Source organism: Scomber scombrus, chromosome 7, assembly GCF_963691925.1.
Source record: "Scomber scombrus chromosome 7, fScoSco1.1, whole genome shotgun sequence".
Lineage (NCBI taxonomy): Eukaryota > Metazoa > Chordata > Actinopteri > Scombriformes > Scombridae > Scomber > Scomber scombrus.
The window spans coordinates 29,764,269-29,780,692 of NC_084976.1; the positions used below are offsets into that span (position 1 = coordinate 29,764,269).

The 16,424-nt window shown below is 36.8% G+C and overlaps 2 protein-coding genes across 2 annotated transcripts; both read left to right on the forward strand.

Annotated features, from left to right (window-relative positions):
* The first annotated feature begins 851 nt into the window (after positions 1 to 851).
* Positions 852 to 5,026, forward strand: LOC133983663 (fucolectin-3-like). Its single transcript, XM_062422818.1, has 5 exons — positions 852 to 1,133; positions 1,303 to 1,600; positions 2,384 to 2,538; positions 3,792 to 4,071; positions 4,243 to 5,026. The coding sequence occupies exons 1-5, from the start codon at positions 1,070 to 1,072 to the stop codon at positions 4,391 to 4,393; spliced, it is 948 nt and encodes a 315-aa protein (XP_062278802.1). The 5' UTR covers positions 852 to 1,069; the 3' UTR covers positions 4,394 to 5,026.
* A 3,892-nt stretch (positions 5,027 to 8,918) lies between these two features.
* Positions 8,919 to 13,914, forward strand: LOC133983664 (fucolectin-1-like). Its single transcript, XM_062422819.1, has 6 exons — positions 8,919 to 9,018; positions 9,271 to 9,338; positions 10,398 to 10,683; positions 11,471 to 11,625; positions 12,880 to 13,159; positions 13,331 to 13,914. Exons 1-6 carry the CDS (start codon positions 9,011 to 9,013, stop codon positions 13,479 to 13,481), a joined length of 948 nt encoding a protein of 315 aa, XP_062278803.1. The 5' UTR covers positions 8,919 to 9,010; the 3' UTR covers positions 13,482 to 13,914.
* The last annotated feature ends 2,510 nt before the right edge of the window (positions 13,915 to 16,424 follow it).

Here is a 16,424-nt window from a genome sequence, read left to right on the forward strand (position 1 = left end):
AGGAATTGTAGTGCTGTAATGATCATTAATAAAACCAGGTCACTTACAGTATTTAGTAGTTATATGCTATTAGGAAATCAACCAGAATGCATTACATGTGGACCCATCACCTGTGTTCTGTAAACACTTTCCGTGTCATAGCTGGCATAGCCAGCCATTGGGAGAAATTTGGGGTTTCAGTATCTTGCCCAAGAACACTTCAACATCCAGACTGGACTACCAAATTAAGTTAAGGAAACCTCTCCATAGGCTGCTATTGTCACAACAGCTGCCTCTGTGCCTTTTTCCCATCCTGCCTCTGTCCCTACCTCCAGCCACTCTCACAAACTCTCCATTCACACCTTTAACAGTCACCTCACTCCAACACCCACCTACTCACTTAACTGCCTCATGCTCATCCAGCTGTTTGGGTCACATGGGTCACAGGCTTTGGCTAAGCATTACTATGTTTCATACACCTAAAAATGTCTCCATGAGCTGCTATATTGTGTTATATGTTGTCCCGTGCCCCGTTTTTATGGCTGTATTTTTTTATGAGTGCAGTACAACAGCTGTCTGAGAACTGTAAAATTTGATGCAGTATTTCATATTTATTGATACAAAACATCAAACATAATCAGTGGAAGTACAGCTGTCAACTTCTATTTTACAACACCTTTTACAGTTGCCCATTTGCCTATCCCTGTCTTATAACAGCACATGCCCCGGTAAGATGTTCACATAAATACCCCTTTGTGCTCAACATCAAATCATATTGATCAGCACAGCTCAAGCAGTGGCTCTTCATCCTCCTCTCACTGTATTTTGCATGTCAAGGTATGTGGTTGTAGCTTAATAGCCATGCTCTCAAATATTTAATTTTAATGTAAGTTGTCAGATCAATATAATTACTTAATATCCATCAGTGATTTATTTTAGAAAAGTGATTTTATTTTTATGCATTTTGGATATCCAACTTCTGGAACAATGCATTACATTGTTGGTCAAGGATAAACTGTCTACATTAATAATGAAAACAATGTAAAGTTTGTTAGTGTAATTCTATCATTAATCTTTCTCAACCAGAACAATGATGCAAGTTTCAGTTCTGCTGTTGCTGCTCTTTGTGGGGACTTGCTCGGCTTACACGTATCGTGAGTATAAAAACATTAAAAAGTATATATGAAAAAAGAAAAAAAACACTGCCCAGAATGGATAAGTAGTTGTGTAAGTAATAGAAACACTGTGGAGTGATATTAAAGATGAATGTAACTTGAATGTGTTTTGTCGATTTGGGGAAAAAATTGTGTGTTTCTTTTACAGAAAATGTGGCCTTGCGTGGAAAAGCAACTCAGTCACACCGCTTTCAGATCAAGCCTTGGTATGTTTTTGGCGCTGCTTACAACGCCATTGATGGAAACCGTGAATCTAATTATTACGCTGGTTCATGCACACACACTGTTGAACAGACCAACCCCTGGTGGAGGGTGGACCTGCTGGAGTCCTACGTGGTCACTTCTGTCGTCATCACCAATAGAGGAGACTGTTGTGCAGAAAGGATCAATGGGGCTGAGATTCATACTGGAAACTCTTTACGAGACAATGGTGTTGCAAACCCAGTGTAAGTAAACATACAGTAATTACAGGACTGAAAACTATTAAGCAGACGTTGTAAACCACCCAGTTCCTCATGTAGCCCGTCTACCCTGAATATTTGTAGATGGGGCCCTAAGTTCTTTATCCAAATTACCGTTGATATAGTAACTCTGATTAACTTAATGTTATTTATATTGGTTTACTCTAAAAACCTTATAACTAACGGAAATAACTAGAAATTATGAGACCACAATATATAAAATAATTTATTGCGCAAGCCCTTTGAGACTGTACACATGCACTGCTCTCATGTGTCCTTTAACCTCTGAAATAATAAACACACCCAGACACCATTTTAAAATTAAAAGCTTTTCTTACTTTAATTGTAAGGCAAAAATAAATAAAAAATAACATTAACTTAAACCTTAGGTGTGTTCCCCTTTGTTGCTTCAAATTACATAATTGATTCTCTTTGATTCATGTGTGTCCATTCATTTCCTGTGACAGACAGTGTAACTGGACACATCCATGCAGATTGTCTATGTGTGTGAGGTCAAACCAAATGTAAAAATCAGTCAGAATAATAAATCTAAAAAATCTAAAAAAAAAAAATTGCAATCAGCTGCTTGTTGTTAAACTGGATGACATGTTGCTCAGTAATGCAGGTAACATAAATAAGTAACATGAATGACACATGAATTATAATTAATACGTAACCAAAAAAAAAAGAAATTGACTAAAGATTTTTAATTCATAAAATAACCTTTAAAGCACTTCATTCATACACTGTTTCCTCTCTCTTTTTTAGGGTTGCTGTAATTCCCAGTATCCCAGCAGGCAGACCTTACACAGTAACTGTTACAAAACGTGTGGAGGGACGTTATGTGACAGTGGTTTTACCTGGACGAGGAAGGATCCTCACACTCTGTGAAGTGGAAGTCTACGGGTACCGTGCTCCAACTGGTGAGAATGAAATATGTGGCTGAAGCCAAACAAATTCGATTTAGCTGATGCCCCATTCTCTGTACAGCTGTGGTCACAGCAGAAGATGAACCTTTTCATTTGAATGAAAAAAATGTATTCACCCACTGCAAATATATCTATTAATTGCAATCTGGTATCTATTTGAACTGAGACTCCATTTACACCTGGTATTAACATGTGTTCAGGATCTGGATACATTATCTGGATAATAGCATCCAACCAGTTGGTCTTTGCATTTACACCTGTTGTTAAAATGTGTTATTGTTTTATCAGCTCTTCCTGCCTTGTGATCAGCTCTTAATTTTCTAGGTGGAACTGGCATACAGCCTTTACAAAGCTTGCTTTAGCTGACAGGAAGAGCTTAGTGACCTTTACACCTGATATTTTAATGCATGTTTAAAAAGTCTGAAATGCACTCAGAATACTTTGTGATTGGAATGTGATTAGAACGGTAAGATAATATTTGGAGGTTTTAAGGCTTGCATTGTGATCAGCTAATCACCTAATATAAATGCAATCCGTACATTATGAACAGTGATTAAGAAAAGAATGGCGTCCGTGGCAGCAGTTTCCTTTATCTGGGATGCAGATATTTGTTGACAAGTCTGATAGATATGCCTAGCTTATTTGCATATTGAAATGTATTCATAATGCAGGCACAACTGAGAAAACAAGAACACATTTTGATACCAGGTGTAAATGCAAAAACCCATGAATTCAATGTCATTATTAGATAATATATATAGACTCAGAGCACCTTAATGCCAGGTGTAAATGAGACCATTGTGAGACTCAGCAGTACCTGGTGAGCTAGATGTAGATTTTCGATTTTCAATTTAAAGATCTTCTTTCATAATATTTATGAGATAAGAAATGATAAATTTGATGAAGAAACAACTTCTCAAAAGTTCAGAGGGTCCCGGATAATTCCTGAAAAAAATTGCAAATATTAAGAATTACATTTTTGGATTCTGAAACACAACTTAAAATCTTCACTTTTTGTACTGCTAACTGCTGGTGCATCTTTCAAGTTTTGCAACAAGCACCTGCACAATTATACATAAACTCTCCGTATTTCACATTTTTTTCCCACTACTGGAAAGAACAAAAATGTACAAATATTTGTGACTGTTAAGTTCAAGACATCCACAAACTGAAGCCACCTTGTTCTGCAGAACACAAGGAAAACTAGGTATCAGTGCTGATATTTGCAAATGTGTCCTTTTGTACAGGAGTGAACCTGGCACTCCAAGGAAAAGCCACACAGTCATCATTGCATTCAATTGGCATAGCATATAACGCTATTGATGGGAATCGTGCCAGCAGCTGGAGTAAGGCCTCCTGCAGTCACACAAACAATGACTTTACTCCCTGGTGGCGACTGGACCTGCAGAAAACCCATAAAGTGTTTTCTGTTAAGATAACCAACCTGGATGGTTCCCCACAACGACTCAATGGAGCTGAGATCCGCATTGGAGATTCTGCTCGAAACAATGGCAACAACAACCCCCGGTAGTTTACAGCCTATTGATTAAAATAATGCTATGACTAAGAGTTGGTCATTAATGGACATTTGTTTTTAGGTTTGTTAGCAGTAACTTACATTAATATTTAACTTTAAAACCAAAAATGTATTGAAATGATCAATCAGTAAGTTAACATTGTAATTTCTTTTTCTCCTAGGTGTGCTGTGATCACACACATCCCTGCAGGTTTTACCCAAACGTTCCAGTGTAACGGGATGGACGGTCGCTACGTTAACATAGTCATTCCTGGAAGAAAAGAGTATCTGGTCATATGTGAGGTGGAGGTGTATGGCTCTGTATTGGATTAGATTTGACGAAATTCAAAATGTATAACAATGGCAATTTACATAGCCGGTATTTAGCTGATGCTCTTTTATAGATTCTGATGGAAATCATATCTTAAGGTTCATTCATGACATTGACATCATTAGAGACAACATATGGTTAGGTGACAGTAAAACTGCATTAATAAATGTTTGACCACTAGGGGGAAAAATAATTCCAAATTATGCTGACAAACACAACCCCAACATCATCATCTAGTGAAATAAATTTGTTATGGCTAATATGTTAGCAAACAGTTGCCCATTTACACATCCTGTCAACAAAAAACAACATTAGCATTCATTTGGAGTCATGTATCTGTTTGCAGGATGAATGTGAATCCATTATTAAATCTCCTTTTAGCTCTAGTTTGGTGTCCATGACTCCTGAGAAAAAATATCTGTTCTACAGCTACAAGATGCTGGATGAAGAGCTGAATTACTCATACTTCCTCCAATTCATGATGTAATGTCATCTACAAAATGTATCTTTTGTTCTTGATTTCACATAATTCTTGTTTTTCTGTTTTTAATCTTTGGGTTTGGCACCTGGACATTGGCTCTGGCAATTTCCACCTTATCAATAAGATGTGTACACCTATCATAAGTTGACTACACATGTGTGTTTGCCTTATGCCTTTGTCCTTCTTTGATTCTGTCAGTAATGTTGAAACATTATTCTGCTTGCATTATTAAAGGCTGCATATCAATCAGTGTGCTCCTGTCTTTTCTCTCTGAAGTGTACTGTGGGTTTATCAGAGACTTTTGAGTTGTGACACCAAACCATACAAATATCTAAAACCAAAACAATGAGCAAAACAGACTAAAAGGTTCTGTTGGCACTAATTATGTGTTTCTCACTATGAGTGATGCTTCCCACATTGTATATAATAATGCCAAAAAAGATACTGTCAAGATACTGTCACGCAACATGAAATCTGGCACTTTCTTATTTCTAATTCAGTGAAATCTTAAACATGAAGCCAATTCATGGATAAAAACCAGTATATTATATGAAAAGTGTCCATGTTGAGAATCAGTGAGGAAACCACATATATGTTGTATAATATAAGAAATTACTGGTTACCCTAACCCTAACCCTAACCTATGAATAGTATGTGTACACATACACTAACCCTAACCCCACTTCAACTTACATCACACTGTTTCTTTGTTTGGGGAGGTCCTTATTTCAGACAATGTAACCTCCCCTCCAGGGGTGGTTATTGGTGTGTGGGGATGCTATGGCAGAAGTTTGTATTTAACTTTGTTGAGTGGAGATTGTACTATTCTACTCAACTTCTACTCATCTTTACTTCTTTAAACTAAATTTGATATTTCAATGCATTGGAGCAGAAGCAGATCACAGATGAAGCTAAAAGGTGATTGTTGTGTCCTTGCTTTTATAATAAAGGCTTGTTGATATTTTACCAGCTAATGTTGTTGTATTTTGGTGAATGCTGTTCTATAGAGATGTAGAAGGTGAGGAGTGGTTTCTGACAAGGTAAGATCATATAAAGTGAACTTGATGGTTTGGACTTCACACAGAGGTTCCAAAATGAATTCAGAAATAAAAATCACAGATGGAAATTATGTCACAGAACAAAAACCAGCAGTGTGTATTATAAAATAATCAACCATAAAATAAATAGAACATATAACCAACAAATCCTGTGAAAAAAGAAAAAAACAATCCATTGTTCTTTCTCAGCACTTTCTGATTCATCTACAATGTCTGTGGTTTTAAGCCTTCCTGTTCCTATTTCCCACTAAAGATATACAACTTTTAAAAACATAACTCAATTTGCATAAATAATGCATTTGTTGGGGACTATTAATTAACACACTATTGCACTAGTGAGTATTTTGAGTATTACTCTATGACTCAAAATGAAATAGACCTGCATCAGTCATCATCACCTGATGGTCATCTGATAGAAGCCCTTCATTTCCTGAAACGCTCTATTGTGTGAATATACCTGCCAACTTATCATTGTCCTCTGTCAGACTGCCAATGATTCACTGTTCTTATGCATTCAGCTGTTAAACCTGATCCTGGATACTGTAAAGTGACTACCCTGCTACTTGCATTGTGTCTGAGTCATGCTTTTGGGTTCCGCTCTGCCAGTACCATTCCTGACAGATTGCTATTCAGTTGCCTTCCCAAACAATTACACCTCAGGGAATACGAGATGATCTCAACTTATATTCATAATTCCACAAGTGAATAACATAGCACTTCTAACTCACATACAATAAGTCAAAGGTTATGCAATTCATTTATTCTTTTAATTTAATGTTTATTATATTTATTCATAGATTTATTTTAAGAAAGCCAAAATGTACCCCCTTGTCCATAGCACCTTAGCTGTACTGGGTGGACTCTGTCATTTGTGTGCAAATGTTGTAATCAATGTAATATAAAATAAATATAATATACAATATGTAATATTGTTTTTCTTTCTCACTCCTTGCCATTCATCACCTGACCACCAGATGTCTCCAGACCTTCCCATCGTTCCCAGTGACCTCTCCAGTAACTTTGTATCTGCAGCAGTCATCACCTGATGGTCACCTGATGGCCTTTCATTGTCCTGATCACTCCATTGTGTACACATACCTGTCCTTTTATTATTGTCCTCTGTCAGATTGCCAATGTTGCTTTGTGTCTTTGCATTCAACCATTAAACCTGATCCTGGATCCTGGATCCTGTATGGCAAGGTTACACGAGTTTATTAACATATCACATTTATACACAAGTTTATGAACATATCACTTAATACACAAGTTTATGAACATATCACATTAATACACAAGTTTATGAACATATCATATTAATACACAAGGATAATTCAGTTGAGCATTAAAATATTTAAAAAAGAAGAGCAGCATACAGGACAGATTAAGATGTCACTTACAGTATTTAGTAGATAATATGCTATTAGTAGATTCCCCCTCAACCAGAATGTATGTATGGCAAGGTTAGACATAAACATATCACATTAATACACAAGGGGAATTCAGGTGCAGTATTAAAATATTAAAATATTAAAAAAAAAAAAAAAAAAAAAAAAAACAGCATACAGGACAGGTTAAGATGTAAGGGCAAGATGGCTTATGATGAGTACTTAAAGCAGAATTTTAGTGCTGTAAGTATCATTATTAAAACCAAGTCACTTACAGTATTTAGTAGGAATATGCTATTACTTTCAAAACTGGTGGACTATGACACGATCAAACTAAGAGAAAGTCTGTAGATTCCCCCTCAACCAGAATGCATTGCATGTGGTACTGTCACCTGTAAACACTATCAGTGGGGGTCGGCAGGCCGGTGTCACTGGTGTGGTCAATACACTGCACTTATACTTTATAGCACCTTTCTAGTTTTCTGACTAGTCGAATCACTTTTACTCTACAAACCACATTCACTTATTCACACATATTCATACACTGATGTCATGTGCTGCCATGCAAAGTGCCACCCTGCTCATCAGGAGGATCTATTCATTCACACACATATTCATGTTCCAAGGGAAGAGACTGCCATTGTGAGCAATTTGGGGTTCAGTATCTTGCCCAAGAATACTTCGACATCCAGACTGGACTACCTGGCACTGCTTTAATTGATTTCAACTCAATCCCATAATAACACATAGTTGAATTTGTTCACCAAATAGACACAATTTTTCCTCCATCATGATGAAATATTACAGTCAGCATAGAGCAAAAGGTGATCTATTTCTCTTAATTGGACCCAAATATCTAATTAGGGGGAGGAAACTTATCCATAGGGTGCTGATGTCACAACAGCTGCCTCCGTGCCTTTTTCCCATCCTTTTGCTTGCTCTGCTAATGTTAGAGAAGTCACAGTACATTCACATTTATTTAGATTTATTAATATAATTTAGTCATTAAATCAAGTGCCACAGGCCATAATTTCCAACAAAGGGGGCGGCCAGTAATACAAATACATCGAGACTGATAGGCAGGGAAAACCCTACCAAAGTTTGGATAGTTGCTACTGCCAGCTGTTGACAACGTGCAGATAGTTGGGACATTTGGGTTCAAGATAAATTGGGACCACCTTATTCTACAGATATCATTATATCAATTAATGATCTTTTGTTTTTAATCTCTGGGTTTGGCACCTGGACATTGGCTCTGGCAATTCCCACCTTTTCATCTTATTATTCAATATTTTTGGAGTCCTGTTCAATTTTCTACACAATAACAAGTGTAGGGTGCTGGCTGTACAAGCTGTAGAGTTGGAGGCAGACAGTGAAGTGTGGACTATTTTGACTTGGTATGATGCATTTACTCGTCCCCATGTGCAAATTTGTTCTGGTCATGGACTGTAGTTTCACACCTGATTGTCATCTGTCAACACACCTGACCCTCATTCCTGTAGTCCCTCAGTTGTGTGTATATATATACCTGCCTACTTACAATTGTCCTCAGTCAGATCATCAACGTTGCATCGAGCCTTTTCATTTCAGCCTCGATCTGATCCTGCACATAAATACCACTGTCTGGTTCATCAAATCAGATTCATCGGGACAGCAGAAACAGAGGCTGCATATCTTCTTCTGAGTTTATTTCGCATGTCAAGGTATGTAGTAGTTACTGAATAGCCTTGTCTCAAATACACAATTATGACGATTATTTCATTTTATGTGTATTGTTGGCTACATTTATACTTAATATAAATCCATGATTTACTTTAGAAGAGTAATCACATTTTTATGCCCTTTGGGTATCCAGTGTTTCAAACGAATCATTAAATTGTTGGTCAAGTATAAATTTAATACATAAATAATGTTGACAATGTACATTTATTGAATATGTAATCTGTCTCAACCAGAACAATGAAAACTGGTTCAGTTCTGCTGATGGTGGTCGTCCTGGGGACATGCTCGGCTTACAACTATCGTAAGTATGATCTAGCTATTCCTGCGATATATGTAATTAAACATTAAACATAAATAGTTAGTTGCTGTGATTTTTTTCTTAAAGAAGTTAGTGTAGTGATGATAAAGATTGATATGGCTTACATGTTGCAAGCAGATTAATTTCAAACATTTTCTCTTTGGTCTTCACCTCTCAATTAAAATCTAAAAATGATAATCTAGGACCACCACACATCACACAACTTTAATTTTGTAGAGAAATGATTATGTTGTTTTCCTAAAAAATGCTTAGTTTAATGCATAACACACATCAAACAGAATGTTATATTTAGTTGTGTTTTAATGTAGTGAAAGATGATGAATCCTTGATGATCATTCAACCCTCAATATATTCATTCTAGTATATTCTACTACTTTCAGATGCATTTAATGTGTAAATTGCAGAAAAAATATGGCTTTGTACGTCAGCAGCATTATCAATAAAAATAATCAACTATTTAGCTATTTCGACTCTGCAGCTTCACTCAGTTTAACAGAGCTGTACATCAAATTTCAGCTCATTGTTCATCCATCCAGCTGCAATTTTGCGGTTTTTGGTCACTTTCAGCACTTTAGCGTAATTTTCGGCCACAGCAGGCAGCTATTTTCAGAGAAAAAGGCTCTAAAAACCCTCTTTACTCTACCTGCTCAGCACCGAACTGCAAACAGACCCAGTTAGAGCTGGTGAACATTTAGCAGCTACAGAGCCAGATATAACAGATTAAAAAGAGTGAATATTGGCTTTGTATAAGGTGGACAAAAACAAGACTTCAAATGATTGATAATGTTGATCTGTAACTGCTGGATGTGGACAAAAGCCACTGTTTGCTAACAAGTTCTCTACATCAACTGAAAAGTGGTTATTATTGTGTTAAAAACTTGCCACTGCCTGCAGGACCTTATTTCTTTTTGTAACGATCTCAAGATAATCTGAAGGATTACAGCACCAGTCTGGACCAAATGTCCCTCTGTGATATGAATTCATGCACAATGATAATCAATATTAAACTTTGGGGAGAAATATTTTTTTTTTTTTTTACAGAAAACGTGGCTTTGCGTGGAAAAGCGACACAGTCAGATCGTTTGGAGAATATATTTGGATCCGCTTACAACGCCATTGATGGAAACCGTGAATCAAAATATTCTGCTGGTTCATGCACCCACACTGTTGGACAGACCAACCCCTGGTGGAGGGTGGACCTGCTTGAGTCCTACGTGGTCACTTCTGTCGTCATCACCAACAGAGGAGACTGTTGTGCAGATAGGATCAATGGGGCTGAGATTCATATTGGAAACTCTTTACGAGACAATGGTTTTACAAACCCAGTGTAAGTGAACACTAATTACTCATTAAATACAGGACTTCTGACTGAAAACTATTAAGCAGACGTTGTAAACCACCCAGATCGTCATGTAGCCCGTCTACCCTGAATATTTGTAGATGGGGCCCTAAGTTCTTTATCCAAATTAACGTTGATATAGTAACTCTGATTAACTTAATGTTATTTATATTGGTTCACTCTAAAAACCTTATACCTAACGGAAATAACTAGAAATTATGAGACCACAATATATAAAATAATTTATTGCGCAAGCCCTTTGAGACTGTACACATGCACTGCTCTCACATTTCCTTTAACCTCTGAAATAATAAACACACCCAGACACCATTTTAAAATTAAAAGCTTTTCTTACTTTAATTGTAAGGCAAAAATGAATAAAAAATAACATTAACTTAAACCTTAGGTGTGTTCCCTATTCTTCCTTGAAATTACATAATCAATTATCTTTCATGTGTGTCCATTCATTTCCTGTGACAGACAGTGTAACTGGACACATCCATGCAGATTGTCTATGTGTGTGAGGTCAAACCAAATATAAAAATCAGTCAGAATAATAAATCTTCATTCTTCCATCTTTTACAATCAGCTGCTTGTTGTTAAGCTGGATGACATGTTGCTCAGTAAAGCAGGTAACATAAACAAGTAAGACACATGAATTATAATTAATACGTAACCAAAAAAAAAAAGAAAATATCTTTCAAAAGAAATTGAACGACTAAAGATTAACCTTTAAAGCACTTCATTCATACACTGTTTCCTCTCTCTTTTTTAGGGTTGCTGTAATTCCCAGTATCCCATTAGGCAGACCTTACACAGTAACTGTTACAAAACGTGTGGAGGGACGTTATGTGACAGTGGTTTTACCTGGACGAGGAAGGATCCTCACACTCTGTGAAGTGGAAGTCTACGGGTACCGTGCTCCAACTGGTGAGAATGAAATATGTGGCTGAAGCCAAACAAATTCGATTTAGCTGATGCCCCATTCTCTGTACAGCTGTGGTCACAGCAGAAGATGAACCTTTTCATTTGAATGAAGAAAAATGTATTCACCCACTGCAAATATATCTATTAATTGCAATCTGGTATCTATTTGAACTGAGACTCCATTTACACCTGGTATTAACATGTGTTCAGGATCTGGATACATTATCTGGATAATAGCATCCAACCAGTTGGTCTTTGCATTTACACCTGTTGTTAAAATGTGTTATTGTTTTATCAGCTCTTCCTGCCTTGTGATCAGCTCTTAATTTTCTAGGTGGAACTGGCATACAGCCTTTACAAAGCTTGCTTTAGCTGACAGGAAGAGCTTAGTGACCTTTACACCTGATATTTTAATGCATGTTTAAAAAGTCTGAAATGCACTCAGAATACTTTGTGATTGGAATGTGATTAGAACGGTAAGATAATATTTGGAGGTTTTAAGGCTTGCATTGTGATCAGCTAATCATCTAATATAAATGCAATCCGTACATTATGAACAGTGATTAAGAAAAGAATGGCGTCCGTGGCAGCAGTTTCCTTTATCTGGGATGCAGATATTTGTTGACAAGTCTGATAGATATGCCTAGCTTATTTGCATATTGAAATGTATTCATAATGCAGGCACAACTGAGAAAACAAGAACACATTTTGATACCAGGTGTAAATGCAAAAACCCATGAATTCAATGTCATTATTAGATAATATATATAGACTCAGAGCACCTTAATGCCAGGTGTAAATGAGACCATTGTGAGACTCAGCAGTACCTGGTGAGCTAGATGTAGATTTTCGATTTTCAATTTAAAGATCTTCTTTCATAATATTTATGAGATAAGAAATGATAAATTTGATGAAGAAACAACTTCTCAAAAGTTCAGAGGGTCCCGGATAATTCCTGAAAAAAATTGCAAATATTAAGAATTACATTTTTGGATTCTGAAACACAACTTAAAATCTTCACTTTTTGTACTGCTAACTGCTGGTGCATCTTTCAAGTTTTGCAACAAGCACCTGCACAATTATACATAAACTCTCCGTATTTCACATTTTTTTCCCACTACTGGAAAGAACAAAAATGTACAAATATTTGTGACTGTTAAGTTCAAGACATCCACAAACTGAAGCCACCTTGTTCTGCAGAACACAAGGAAAACTAGGTATCAGTGCTGATATTTGCAAATGTGTCCTTTTGTACAGGAGTGAACCTGGCACTCCAAGGAAAAGCCACACAGTCATCATTGCATTCAATTGGCATAGCATATAACGCTATTGATGGGAATCGTGCCAGCAGCTGGAGTAAGGCCTCCTGCAGTCACACAAACAATGACTTTACTCCCTGGTGGCGACTGGACCTGCAGAAAACCCATAAAGTGTTTTCTGTTAAGATAACCAACCTGGATGGTTCCCCACAACGACTCAATGGAGCTGAGATCCGCATTGGAGATTCTGCTCGAAACAATGGCAACAACAACCCCCGGTAGTTTACAGCCTATTGATTAAAATAATGCTATGACTAAGAGTTGGTCATTAATGGACATTTGTTTTTAGGTTTGTTAGCAGTAACTTACATTAATATTTAACTTTAAAACCAAAAATGTATTGAAATGATCAATCAGTAAGTTAACATTGTAATTTCTTTTTCTCCTAGGTGTGCTGTGATCACACACATCCCTGCAGGTTTTACCCAAACGTTCCAGTGTAACGGGATGGACGGTCGCTACGTTAACATAGTCATTCCTGGAAGAAAAGAGTATCTGGTCATATGTGAGGTGGAGGTGTATGGCTCTGTATTGGATTAGATTTGACGAAATTCAAAATGTATAACAATGGCAATTTACATAGCCGGTATTTAGCTGATGCTCTTTTATAGATTCTGATGGAAATCATATCTTAAGGTTCATTCATGACATTGACATCATTAGAGACAACATATGGTTAGGTGACAGTAAAACTGCATTAATAAATGTTTGACCACTAGGGGGAAAAATAATTCCAAATTATGCTGACAAACACAACCCCAACATCATCATCTAGTGAAATAAATTTGTTATGGCTAATATGTTAGCAAACAGTTGCCCATTTACACATCCTGTCAACAAAAAAACAACATTAGCATTCATTTGGAGTCATGTATCTGCCTGCAGGATGAATGTGAATCCATTATTAAATCTCCTTTTAGCTCTAGTTTGGTGTCCATGACTCCTGAGAAAAAATATCTGTTCTACAGCTACTAGATGCTGGATGAAGAGCTGAATTTGTCATACTTCTTCCAATTCATGATGTTATGTCATCTGCAAAACATATATTTAGTTCTTGATTTCATATAATTATTTTTTTTCTGTTTTTAATCTTTGGGTTTGGCATTTGGACATTGGCTCTGGCAATCCCCACCTTATCATCTATTATTCAATGTGTGTGTTTGAATTCATGTTCAACCTTCGACCCGATAACAGATGTACACCTATCATAGGTTGACTACACATGTGTGTTTGCCTTATGCCTTTGTCCTTCTTTGATTCTATCAGTAGTGTTGAAACATTAGTCTGCTTGCATTATTAAAGGCTGCATATCAATCAGTGTGCTCCTGTCTTTTCTCTCTGAAGTGTACTGTGGGTTTATCAGAGCCTTTTGAGTAGTGACACTAAACCATACAAACATCTAAAACCAAATCAATGAGCAAAACAGGCTAAAAGGCTCTGTTGGCACTAATTATGTGTTTTTCACTATGAGTGATGCTTCCCACATTGTATATAATAATGCCAAAAAAGATACTGTCAAAATACTGTCACGCAACATGAAATCTGACACTTTCTTATTTCTAATTCAGTGAAATCTTAAACATGAAGCCAATTCATGGATAAAAACCAGTATATTATATGAAAAGTGTCCATGTTGAGAATCAGTGAGGAAACCACATATATGTTGTATAATATAATAAATTACTGGTTACCCTAACCCTAACCCTAACCTATGAATAGTATGTGTACACATACACTAACCGTAACCCCACTTCAACTTACATCACACTGTTTCTTTGTTTGGGGAGGTCCTTATTTCAGACAATGTAACCTCCCCTCCAGGGGTGGTTATTGGTGTGTGGGGACGCTATGGCAGAAGTTTGTAGTTAACTTTGTTGAGTGGAGATTGTACTATTCTATTCAACTTCTACAACTTATACTCATCTTTACTTCTTTAAAATAATTTCTGATTATTAGTTTATTCAAAAAAGTAGCCATGAATCGTATTAAGGGATTTTCATAAATTAACCCAGGTCTTTCTTGTTCAGTGAGCTTGACAAATGAAGTCACATCCTCCTCCCACCATAAAAAGAGCACATCCAAGCTGATTGGCCTGTTTGATTATAAAATGTGGAAGGCGTGAAGTGCTGCATGAGGGATGAATATCATTCCTACAGTGTGAGTTCTGGCTCTTCTGAGTGAGCCAGATCATTTGGCTAAGGTTAACAAGAAAGCGGATTTTCCATTAATTACTTCTTCTGGCTTTTATCGTTTTTTTTCACCTATGATTGTAATGTGTACACATACCCCCCCCCCCCCCCCCCTCCTCCACACACACACACGCACACACACACACACACACACACACACACACACACACACACACACACACACACACACACACACACACACACACACTTACAAACAGACAGGCTGCTGCATGAGGGTAGGAGTGATGGTGGACATCTAGCATCACCTAGTGGCCACTGCCTAGATGACACACAGGCAATAATTTAAAAAATAAATGAACAGTCAGAAAACAACACATTTTCCATAATTCATATTAAACTCAAAAGATATCAAAACAAGAAGTCAAAATTGGCATTGAACCACAGCCCTTCCCTGCAGCCATGACCAGGTGACTGCTATCCATTAATTTAATTTATTTATTGTTTATTTTATTTATTTATTTTCATTTATATATTTATTTAAAATTAAAAATGGCTATAATGAAGACAATTTAGCCATTTTTTTTAATGTGTAAATAGTGTAATCAATGTAATATAAAATACATATAATATACAATAAGTAATATAGTATTTTTTTTCTCATTCCTTGCAATTCATCACCTGACCACCAGAGGCCTCCAGACCTTCCCATCCTTCCCAGTGACCTCTCCGGTAACTCTGTATCTGCAACAGTCATCACCAACAGCTTTTCATTTTCCTGAGAAATCCATTATGTACACACACCTGCACATTTATTATTGTCCTCTGCCAGATTGGCAATGTTGCTGTGTGTCTTTGCATTCAATCACTAAACATCATCCTGGATCCTGGATCCTGGATCCTGTTTGGCAAGTTTATTCATATCACATTAATGGGCAATGGACAATGGACAATTCAGGCGCATCATTAAAATATTAAAAAAGAAAAACGGGGATAGGGCAAGATGATTAATGAGGAATACTTAAAGAGGAATTGTAGTGCTGTAATGATCATTAATAAAACCAGGTCACTTACAGTATTTAGTAGTAATATGCTATTATTCTAATATCATATGATAAAACTGAGATAAAACTCTCCATTCACACCTTTCACAGAGTCACCTCACTCCAACACCCACCTACTCACTTACCTGTCTCATGCTCATCCAGCTGTTTGCAGTCTACATGGGTCACAGGCTTTGGCTAAGCACTAATTTGTTTCATACACCTAAAAATGTATCCATGAGCTGCTATATTGTGTTATATGTTGTCCTGAGCCCTGTTTTTATGGCTGTATG

Coding starts and splice junctions, on each gene's coding strand:
- LOC133983664 (XM_062422819.1), top strand. Junction 10,684..11,470: donor AATGGTTTTACAAACCCAGT/GTAAGTGAACAC, acceptor TCTCTTTTTTAG/GGTTGCTGTAATTCCCAGTA. Junction 11,626..12,879: donor CGGGTACCGTGCTCCAACTG/GTGAGAATGAAA, acceptor CCTTTTGTACAG/GAGTGAACCTGGCACTCCAA.
- LOC133983663 (XM_062422818.1), top strand. CDS start 1,070: ATGATGCAAGTTTCAGTTCTGCTGTTGCTGCTCTTTGTGGGGACTTGC. Junction 1,601..2,383: donor AATGGTGTTGCAAACCCAGT/GTAAGTAAACAT, acceptor TCTCTTTTTTAG/GGTTGCTGTAATTCCCAGTA. Junction 2,539..3,791: donor CGGGTACCGTGCTCCAACTG/GTGAGAATGAAA, acceptor CCTTTTGTACAG/GAGTGAACCTGGCACTCCAA.